Source organism: Opisthorchis viverrini, assembly GCF_000715545.1.
Source record: "Opisthorchis viverrini unplaced genomic scaffold opera_v5_173, whole genome shotgun sequence".
Classification (NCBI taxonomy): Eukaryota; Metazoa; Platyhelminthes; class Trematoda; order Opisthorchiida; family Opisthorchiidae; genus Opisthorchis; species Opisthorchis viverrini.
The window spans coordinates 482,836-494,590 of NW_008751827.1; the positions used below are offsets into that span (position 1 = coordinate 482,836).

An 11,755-nucleotide genomic window follows, 5' to 3' on the forward strand; every position below is an offset into this window, starting at 1 on the left:
AGTTAGTTAGCCTATTTTCTGGACAACCTCACTATGGATTCCTGTTATCCATGGAACACACTAAATCACTCTGAGCATGTTATATCTTTTCTTGCATGGTAAGGAGCCAGTTTCGATGCAAAGATCTGAAAGCAATGAAGTGTCCTTCAGATAACCCACACACTGTGAGGTTGTTATACTGCCCCGTCTGGTGAAAGATAGAGGCTTCTGGTTCATTTCTTCTAAACAGTAAGATTAAGGATGCAAGTGACAACTTCCATGGTTACTTTTGGTCTGGATGTCGATAACAAATATATTGCTACAGTTCGTATTAGTTGTGTCATAAATATGATTAATGACCGCCGACCACTTGTCGTTGTGCAAAACTTGAAAAACTATTGGTAGTTGATTGGGTGGCTGTTAATCTGTCGGCCAAGCTTGACTATTGGCTCACAGTTGACTTTCCTAGCGGAGTGGTCATCAATACGCTGTTGGGTGACTGGCTCCTCTCCTCTTGCTTGAAATGGACTAGTTTGCAAAGGGTTGTTTCAAGCTGTAACACGATTGGCTATTGACAGTCGCGCGACCTGGAGATTGATTGAGCTTCGTGATCTGTGTTGCGTTGTTGTATGCGTTTCTTATGTTACACTACACTGTCTTTGTTATCGTGCGTATTCGTCCACCTTCCCGTTGTTTGATTTCCTGATACTGTACCTTCGGATTTTATTAGTTTACTGTCATTGTGATTGGTCCATTCACAACCTGTGGTTCAGTTTCATGGGCCCGGCTCGTTGGTTTGCATGTCTGTTCTCCATGGAGTTCCCATTATTTTCACCCGTTTGGTTTCCAGATTTCGTTATCTTTGATGACAGCAGCGAATTCCGATCCAATACTTTGTACATTCAATGTGAACATCTTTTTGATTTTCTTCATTTTGCTTCCTATTTGATTCTTTTCTCCGTTCAGAACTGGTTATGGAATAGCTCTGCTCTCCGAGTTTGGTAGGCCAGGTCGATCTTCGTGCGTCTGTTTACTTCTCAACCAACGGATCAATGTGCCTCAATAAACTATCATTTTTTATCATTGCTAGTCCTAGTATGCTGATGTGGTTTTGGTTGTAGTTGTATCCTTTGTGGCCATCGCGTACACAGATGAGCGAGGGTTGATCATGCGTTCTAGTGGCAATTTCATGCTCATTGAATCTGGTTGACAATTTACTTCCTGCGCAAGTTTTTCATAATTCTCGCTTGAAGGTAGTAGATAAAATCCGCCTATTCCATTGCATCAGACATCCCTTTGGTCTTAATAGTGCTTTTCGCAGCATGTTTGTAGGTCTGTAAGCCACTGGTATACCATCACGTCGACTACCCTTGCACTAACGTCCCTGGTGCAATTATTTCGCTTGGCCATTTAGCCGTCAAGTTTATTGGGCAGCACTTTAGCTGAGTTCTTCAGACTAATTTCCTTGAGTAGTCGTTTCTCCGGAGGACTTTGTATAGCCACCTCTCCTTTTTTTGAAAACCAACTCTAGGAGGAAGTATGCTTAGTTTTGAAAGACAGTACAAAACTAATTGGTTACTTTATCCTTCGTCGTTAACAAAGGATTATTGAAGATAATACTTTCCCGCTCTGCAAATTCCACAGGTTGCATCCTCACCGAGCATGTAGAGAAGCCCCATAAATCAATGTGCCCTGCGTTATGCGACAAAGTGAAAGAGTATGTACCTGCCAATTTGAACTCGATATCCAGCTCGGTCGTCGCTGTCCAACGACACGACCGCCCTCTGCATGTTACACATTTTGTCCAACACGAAAACATGGGAGCCAAAAGTCGAAACGTTAGGCAGATTTCGACGGTAATACTTGCCGAACTGCCTGCAACTGACCGATCAAAGTCTCATGGTACTCCTTTCTACACCAGCAGTAGTGGTATCAAATTAGAAGTTATGTGTGCTTGGACAGGTAGGCAGACTGTCCCCCTCGAAAGCCTCTTTGCACAACTTCACACATCTTCAAGTGAAAATAGATAAGCGTTACAGGTACAGAATCACTCCATACGGACTCAGGGTTTTCTCGAGCTTCATGAAGAAGGGCGTAATTCAACACCAGACTGCTGAAAATATGGCAAAGCAAGTTAACAGAAATCCTATGCAAGTAGAGAAAAATGCAATGAAATTGCAGCCTCGCCAACCAAAACGCATGACACACCAATTGTGGAAGCGTAGAACGGACAGAGTACAAATATGGTGGTTCACCAAACGGAGCAAAATTGTAGGTAACCAGGGCAAACACAATCGTTTAGGAACGCCTGTGGTTGAATGATGGCTAGCGAGAGACGAACTCACGTTACATGATAGATTGAAAAATCTAGGCTTACGTCACTCGCAGGAGAGAGGAGAATGTTAAGTTTTCTGATATGGTGAGCACAGAAAATTCAGCGGTCTGTCACCAAACATTATGACATTAAACCGCTCCACGAGTATCGGTGAGGACAACTGCTTTAGTATTTTCCGTTTCATGTCTCATCACCAAGCCGGTATTTATCAAAGTGCTCGTAAAACGGGTTCTGACGAAGTATGAGGGTCAAAACCCTATGTGACGGGGTTTTTTAATTAGTATATTGTCATTTACCAATTGTTGGCGGCCGAGTCCAACCCACTTACAATTGTTTAAGTTCGCAGACAGTTGAATGCAGTACAGTGTAAGGGCAATAATATCACTATGATCATCATCTGGCTGCATCCAAATAAACGTGCTTTGGTCTCACTAAAACGTTTTATCGGGTTCGGATTGCTCAAACTTGGTTCTACAAAATATTTCTTAAATACTTTTCTGGTTGTTCTACTAAATGCTAGGAAAACCCCTTATCAAGGAAAGTAGGTCATGGTATATTACTGATGCCATCCTGATCATTCCTAATTGCCCTAAGCGTCTTCCGTTTAAAAGCAAAAAATTGTAAACAGGTAGGTGCATGTATTATGTTCAACCGAGTTATGCAACGGATGCTAATTCCGTCTCATTCCTGCACAAAGCGTTGCTCTAGTTGGAGATACAGTCCTGTCGATTTTTGTCCTAGTCTCCCGAATAATTAGTCAGAGGAAAAATCGAAGCGTGTGCAAATAGACGCACAATTACGTAGAAACACAAAACTGCGAGACTTCTTATGTTGAGCTTGTGCTCTAGTTGAGATACAGTCCTGTCGATTTTTGTCCTAGTCTCCCGAATAATTAGTCAGAGGAAAAATCGAAGCGTGTGCAAATAGACGCACAATTACGTAGAAACACAAAACTGCGAGACTTCTTATGTTGAGCTTGTTCGTTTTACCTGCGATGACACTACAAACAACCGAAGCCCAATTCATGGGTCATTATCACATGAAACAATGCTACGGAAAGTGTCTAGCTGTCAGCTGACTCTATCTCTCTTTCGTCTGCAAGTGGCCAGTGAGATGAGACAGCATCTGTTTCTACTGAAACGGCTTGCACTACGAATTGCGTAACAAGTGAGAGTCTATTTTGTATCATTTCAGTTTCAGGTATTTATCTTTCCGAAGCTGCACTCGTCAACGAGACAATATAACATCATATGTCATAATGTAGGGCCCAAATCTCATAGCTTAGTTTGTCCTGTGCTTGGACATAATTTGGAACTTTTAAGCGGAATTTTCTTTTATTAGTTTTTGTACGCCCTAACGCGTTTTGTACTTCGGCCCGATTAAAGTTCAGTATTAGTCTAACGTCAAACATTCTCTGAAATGTAGCTCATTCCTGTTAATGAATATCGATGGCTTATGGATGATAATCAAAAGCGCACAGAGCTCTCTGTGACTTAGAAAGGGGTTATATTCGCCGACAAGTTGTTATTTATTTAGGGAAATTGGCCTTTTAAGTGCAACAAAGTACCAGGGTTTTTTGCCTCAAACGAGCACGTAACAAATAACACATAGCAAATATGTTAGATTCAACCAGGGTGCACCCAGACCTACACTCGCCCCCAAAAAAAGCCTGGGTTTACGGCTGAGTACCTAGCAGATTAATGCATCCACAAGTTTTACAAATTGCTAATAAGAGCTTGGCAAATGAACAACTAAGTGATGGTTGCATCTTTTTCACACCACTGGGTGGCAACGCCTTTTTCATGTGGATTACTCTAGGGGGCACCGCAACTACCGATTGTTATTCCTGCAAAGTCGTTTTTATTAATTTTCATATGCTTATCCGAAGAATTCTGACAAGATGATGGCCAAAAATATTATTTTATTATTTTAACTTACATGAAAATAACCTTTCGGAATTTGAGTGTTCCTAGTGTAATAGGCCTTAGGTTACGCTGCACCGTGTTCTCGCAATCGTGAAGGGGGATTATTTTGTCAACAGAGCCATCGCCGCGGCCATGCGGAGGGCCGAAGGATCTCTTAAATTAGAAGCTCAAATACAGGCTTCATGGGAAAACAAGCTAAGTGGTCATTTAGAAATACTCTAAACACTGATTCACAATCAAGATCGGCGGATGACAAACCTACAATGACTTCCTGATTTGCATTTCTCTAACATTTTGACGGCACTCCTGTCAATTATATGAAGGTGGTCGTTTTAATCACCAGGCCGACAAGGAGCCGGTTTAAATCCCCTGTTTGGTAGCTTGCGGCCCCGCCCTGTGAACTTGGAGAACGGTGCTCTATTCTTTTTTGTTTGCGCCTTCTATGTGAACGAAAGCCGCTGAACAAACCCATCCCGAGAAGCTTGGGCGAAAGCCTGGATCCAGTGCATCAATCCGTGAATCTGTGAAAATGGACCTCATTCGTCATGAGTGATTTCGTCAGTGATTGGTGGGTCCACCTGGAGCTTCGAAGTCTGGTGGTCCGCCACGCCTGTATTTATCCAGCAAATTTCCGTCTTCTGTAGGATATGGTCTTGGCTTACTTAGTAGTGATGTTTAAAACCCAGTAAGGTGCCGGATATTGCAGCTGTAACGCCGACAACAGGAGTGTGGGCCAAAAATCTGCTACAAAACACATATATGTTTACTAATCATTACTGTAGTTAAATGTACTTGAGTAAATAATCGGCGTAAAGCAGCAGCGCGATTCATCCTGCTGCATTGTGGGTGAGATTTCTGCAATCAGAGATGTCGACTGAGGGGGTCCAAGACCAAACGCTTCATTTGTCCCGACGACGGTAAATCGTCCATCTGGCATAAACATGAGGAAACAAACTGCACAACTCAGCTTGATTCTATTTTCCAATCAATGGGTCAAGCTGTCTCATTTCAGGGGACGTTTTATTGCAGTTGGTATTCGAACAACCTACTATTTTCTCCAGAATTTCGTTGGCCACCCTATTGCAAGGCTGCCGGCAGTATACTTCCCTGAGGATCACAACAAGGTGCTACATTTTAGGCTTCAAAGCCAGCCAAGGTGTCTACATTCTGCACGTCCGCAGGAGTGCAAACTCAAAGCTGTTTCGTGCATAAACAAGGTCCGCATAGGTGTCTCAGAGAAGGCGTCATTCAGCATCCGATAAACACAGTCCATACTGAATGCAAGATGGTCCATCCACATTGAAGGCATCCATGAACATAGAGCGCCACTTGTTCAAGCAGTTTTGTTTGTTTTGAAAGTTAGCACTGAACGAATATGGCCCATGGTCAGCACGTAACTGCAGCAAACTTTAAACCGTTTTTCGTGGTCTAGGACAATAAAGCGTTGTGGTTCAGTAGCACTAATCTCAGTCACATACTCGTTCATGTTTCCGACAGCCACGAATATACCAGGCTCTTGATGCTCTATAAAAACACCTACAAAAACCGTTTTTGAATGTGTCGGAGGCATATTCTTTCGGGGCGTAGACAGGTGGTATTAATGAACAGCAATTTTGGAGCGTCTACAGGCGGCTTTTACGGAGACCGCTAAAAAACCTGAAAAAGACTGCTATTGGCAAGCAAACATCCAAAAGGTAACCCTTTCTTTGTTCCTTGGAGAAATAATAATCGCGGTGAAACCAGCCACGGTTGCTTGCGCCTGAACGGAAGCGAATGCAAACCAATTGGGAAGTGAATTCAAAAACCATACTTGGCTCTTGACGCCGCGTTTCAGGCAGAGGCAAAATATCAATAGAAGGCACATCTGGCATGCACGAAAAAAGCCCGTCTTCTTGGCCTTTTCAGATTTTGAACTTTATAGCTTAACAGACAACATAGGTGTTGGCGCTGAACCAGCTGTTTTACAGTGCACGATTTGGACGTGGATGTTGAAGATAAAAGCCTCTGGCGACGAAAAATCTTTTGATCAAGAAGTGGTCTACGATGATGTCACTGCTCGCGAAGTGAGATGACGTGAAGGGTACATGAAAAGTAATGAAACAATAGAAGCACTTTGTGAGCATGTCCGCAACCCGTTGTGTGAAGCAGCGTACCAGTAACATAATTTTCCCGAAGAAAACCCTGGAATGCCTAAAAGTTGGTGAAAACAGAAAAGCCAGCTACACATTAGATGTTTAGGTATCAGCCTGCTTGAATTGACACTGTATGGATTTATTATAGTTGTACGTATTTTGAGAACGTTGCCAAGGGATCAGCTGATATCATCAGATAGCACTCCTTCAAGGTGAAAAGTGCTTCACACTAAGGGAAAGCTTTCCTGTTTATTCAAAAAAAAACTTTAGTTTTTAAGGAGCGTTCTGGAGTGCCTAGGGTGCAAGCATATAGTTTTAGATAGAAACTGGTGAAGGCGTATTGTGGTGTATCCAAACCCAACTTGTGAGGCAAACAGCAATCAAACAGAGGAAATTTCGATGATGTCTTCTTGATCTGGCGTACCAGTACATCGTTGCAGACTGCATTTGTGCGAGCTTATAAAACGGCTGAATCTCTGTCTCGTTACAGATACTACGGAACGTGAAAAGTATGTCCACTTTAAAACGCCGTAAAACAACAGCCCCCTAGATGCGCAGTAGAGTTGTCAATGGTCTACTGATTGGTGTGCTGAGAGCTTTCCGCAAATTAACTGTTCCACGCGTACGACAAATATTTCTGTAAAGTCATTCACAAACACCAAGTGCCTCGTGTTTCGTGCTTCCTTATTCTTTATTTGTCCTACTGCATACATATTTGGAAAATCAATGACTTGAGACAAATTTATCACCCCCCCCCATATGTCCCCCAGAAGTGTGTTTAATGATGCGCTCTAGTTTTAGCCTTACAGGGCTTTGCATCTCCTGTCGCCAAAGACATAGATCCCTGTGTACAAGAATATATATACCCAAGATATTCATAGAAATAGTGACAGTATTTGCAGAGCATTTGTTTGATACAGCAGATCTGTACCTCGCAGATTGATATATCACCAATATTTTGGTTCAGAGCGATAGACCCTCGTTTTGAAGAACACGACATGGTTAGATCCCCACCGCCGACCCGACAGTCCAGAACCAACAACACGAAGGATAATAATTCGGTGGAGAATACGTTATCATCAAATGACATGATATGGTCATATGTTATGTAACTGGAAGTCGTTAACTTCATGATAATATTGCGGCATATTATTTGGCCGCTCAGACGATTCTCAAAAGGTGCTGCCGGGAGCTTCCAAGCGGGTCGGTTGGCCGGATGACAGGCACACGGTATCTAGAACTCATATGGCCTTTATCATTGTTACAGCAATTATATCGTTCGTGCAGTTTAGTTCAAGACCTGAGGGGTCTTTTCAACAAGCGCATGGAGCTCATAGCGCTCTTTTCTACGTCAAATCTGCTAAATCGAACTATTAACGCCGCTGTGCTTTCAGTCACTGAGCAGCAAACAATTTGGAACAAAACCTCTTGATATAAAGCTGTTATCAAATTTGAATTTCAATAGTAGTTCATGTTACCAAATCAGCCAACATGTGGGGAAAATGCCCAGAAGGCAGGACACCCTGGGGCAGGGGAAGAAGAAAATGCCGAGTACCAGTGGTGAATGCCGTTTCAAGGTCAGTCAAATTCTGAGCACTTGGATTGATTTCGCACACCGTGTAAGGTTGCGAATGCAAGCTCTTTTCTGAGCTTAACTGATTCGTGATTACCTGGCGTCAACCCATGAATGGAACTTGGCTTTGCAGCCAATGCTTTGTGGTTGAGGGAAGTAAAATCATGTCCTGTGTTCGCCGGCAAAAAGTCCCCATTTGTGTAGGGGCTGAATGAAGCAACTTTCCCTCTAATGTTCTGCGGATTCATCCGGCCAGTTCTCGGTCGGTAAGTGTCTTTCATTCACTGCGTTCCGTGACAAGGAAATACCGGCAGCTACAATAAACAGGCGTAAAATGTAGCCCCATAAGTTTGACGGTATCTGCGTCGTATGAGAGTTGTTCGTTTGTGAGGCGCAATTTTTTTCGAAATGTTTTGTGATAACAAAAATGGTAACCTAGTGAGGTGTACCACAAAGTATCGGCAAACAAATTGGCCTCCTTCTCTCTTTTTGGATGACGTTGTGGCGTTTTGTACCTTTATTTTGCTTCCAATATAACAATACGTATTTTGTCCACTGCATAGCCATTTTTTGTTTGAATACAAAAGATACAAAAAAACGTGCACATGAACAAGTTCATGCAATGCGAACGTGATCACGTGCTTCGACTCTCTATTCTGATTTCGCTCGCGCTCGTAGCGGTCATTCGCGAGTCTCATGTGCTAACTCTAGTAGCAAAACATTCCAGACTATCTTCGGAATCTATGATATGTGGTAAATGTTCAGAGGAAGACCCCTGGACAATCATGATCGGACTATTGTTTGTTCGTCGACCTGGGCAACGATGAACTTTTTTAAAGAAAACAATAATTAGACAGTCTATTCATTCTGACCACTTTATTATTGTATACTCAATCTAGCGTTATTATTTTCATCCCTTTACCACACACTCCTGGTAAAGTAACTTATTGGGTAGCCAGACCACTACAACTTGGACAATTGACCCAACGACAAAGTTTTCAATCAATGGTTGCTGATTTTGGATACCCCATCCTCGTCCCTGTGAGGTTTCGCCGTTTGGTCATCATAAGAATGTCCTATAAGATATTCGGTGATACACTTCATGGAGACCTTTGCCCGAAGTTGTCTCTTCAGAACCGCCGCGGATGAATATATGCAACATGTATTCATAAGAATTTCCTATAAGATATTCGGGGATACACATCATGGAGACCTTTCCCCGAAGTTGTCTCTTCAGTACCGCCGCGGATGAATATATGCAACATGTAAGCTGAAGCATTTACAGTTACCGGACGCTATAATTTAGCAGATATAATTTGTTGCAATCTTGACCACAACCAGAAGAATCATGGCCGCGCATCCAAGCCCGATCACCGGGGTGAAATAGCTATTACCATCAGAAAAGGGCTCGATATTTCTCTGATGCCTGAGACAAAATCGATTTCAAAAAGTGTCACACTGCGAGACCCCATATTCAGATTCGACCAACCGGAACCCACTCCTCAAACAATGCTGTCGGGTACATATAATGAAGATTTGGCGATTTAATAGGATCTTTCAAAGTTACTCATTCTATTTCCTACCATTTCTTCTTCAGCCAACGCTTTAGGCTAAAAGTCTCACAGATACCTTGAGAACTCCCTGGCGCAAACAAAGGGGAACAGACCATGGTAGAAGTGTTCGGCAAACTCCCGAACCCACAGCGCCCTGGTGGCGATCTTCCATCTTACAATGACTGTGATCTTGGGACCCCCGTTCAAAGTAGTTTTACAAGAGCCTATTTATCGTTCACAACCGACATAAGGGAAAAAGATATCCTGACCTGGTTGTTGGCGTAATTAAAGTAACTTACCGCACTGGTCGCGGAAATTGTAATGTCGGGATTACGGACAAAGTCAGTCAGAGTAAAAACGTCGAAATGAAGACGGCTATTTAACGAGCAAACAGTGACTGGATGCTCTATCCCCAAAACGGAAACAGGGTCATCTTCGCATGGAAACTTCGGTCGTCAAATGTCATCCACTGCCGCAGTTCAAACGGCGCCTTAGACACATCAAGTCAAAAACCTGGGACTTTTGAGAGCAATCTCTGGCAGGAGAAGCTTGGTGTGCATAAAGTTTACCAATACATTCTTTGACGAATATCCGACACAAGAACATGAAATCCAGAACAATGAATTATTTGAGAGTGCAAATGCTATGTGTACAAATATATCCTTAGTGCGTTCCCCATAAGATCTTGTTGTGGATGATATATTACAGCAAGAGACCGTTTAGGATGAAGCGCTTAATTAGATTCAAGTCAACATAACGGAAAAAAATAAAACAGTCAGCTCAAATAAAGTTTCCTTTGGGTATTCCTGCAGCTGAATACTCAAACAGGTAGGCGGAGAGCACAGTATGGTGCGATTTCGTGGTCTATATCCGGTCGTCCAATTTTACTGCGATACCGCGGTGACTGGGAGAATCGTCCCATCTAATTTTCGCAATTCGCGTGTGTTCGGAAATCAGATTCCATCTTGATTTATCTGACGGAAATTTGGAAGTGATTTTAGTTTTATAATTTCCGACTTGTATTTTGCTTTTGTAACTACTATTTTACTGCCACGAGATTAGTGGTGAACTTAGTTGTTACAGGGCACTTACAATTTACACCAATCAAAACGGTGCTGAGCGAATACAGGAGGGATGATTACGTATTGTTCGTTACGTGACAGCTGTGCCTCATAACGTCACATCTTCACTCTTCGAAGCCTTTCTGATGAACTCCAAAAGAGCTACAGGCCACCACAGCTCCCTGTCAGACACGCTGTAATTGTCCATACCTACTAGGTTATGGACAAGTCCTTGATGGTCAACCCATCTTAGCACGACTAAATCCCCAATCTACTAAAATATCTTCAGGCAAGCACTCCCATGCCCCGGCCTTTCACCTGCTGTCCGAGTGACGCTAAAAACACGAGGAACCCGTTCAACAACAGTGCTGGTCTCTTACGTTGTTGTTCGTGTGATCTTCATACTCAATAAACAGAAAAATACCGACACTTGTTTGTTCTGTTCCTTACACCGTATTTGTATTGTATTAGCAAATCCTTCATGGCTAGGTTGCTCAGCTCATTCTAACTAGATTCCGACTCATTTCACCACTTGCTACTGTAGTGGTCTGGGGTCTGGCTACCAATAAGTCAGTTTATCAGGAGTGTGTGGCAAAGTAATAAAAATAATTACGCTAAGTTGGGTATACAAAAATAAATAGGGCAGGTGGAACAGACTCACTAACAATTGTTCTCTTTAAAATAGTTCGTCGTTGGCCCAGGTCAGCGAATAAACAATAATCCAATAGTGTTGGTCCAGAGGTCTTCTTCTGAACAATTTCCACATATAATAGATTCCGAAGATAGTCTGAAATGTTTTGAGTACCAGAGTTAGTATATGAGACTCGCGAATGACCGCTGCAAGCGCGAGCGAAATCAGAAGAGAGAGTCGAAGCACGTGACCACGCTTGTATTATGTGAAATTGTACAAGGGCGCGTTTTTTGTAGTTTCTCGTATTCAAACAAAAAACGATTATGCAATTGATGAAATACCTAGTGTTATTATGGAAGTAAAATAAAGGTACAAAAACGCCACACTACTCCCCCACTAGAGCGTTGACCATGAAATGGGAAAACGCTCGAATAACTAAAGTAACGAATCAAAAGTTGCTAACTTAAGTTTCGTAATCAGCTAAGTGCTGAGGGAAACGGACGCGTCGTCCTGAACGACTAGTGGAAGGAGTGAGGTTGGCGGGAGGGATATCTTGGGTAGGTGTG

General features: G+C 42.7%; 1 protein-coding gene across 1 annotated transcript in view; it reads right to left on the minus strand.

The window, feature by feature from the left end:
• Nucleotides 1-1,923: 1,923 nt before the first annotated feature.
• T265_07433 (hypothetical protein) overlaps nt 1,924-11,755 on the minus strand; it is a gene marked incomplete at both ends in the record, with an annotated part of 10,588 nt that continues 756 nt past the window's right edge. Inside the window, one exon of the mRNA XM_009172951.1 lies at nt 1,924-2,092. Within this exon, the coding sequence (XP_009171215.1) occupies nt 1,924-2,092 (169 nt within the window). The remainder of the gene's footprint in view (nt 2,093-11,755) is intronic.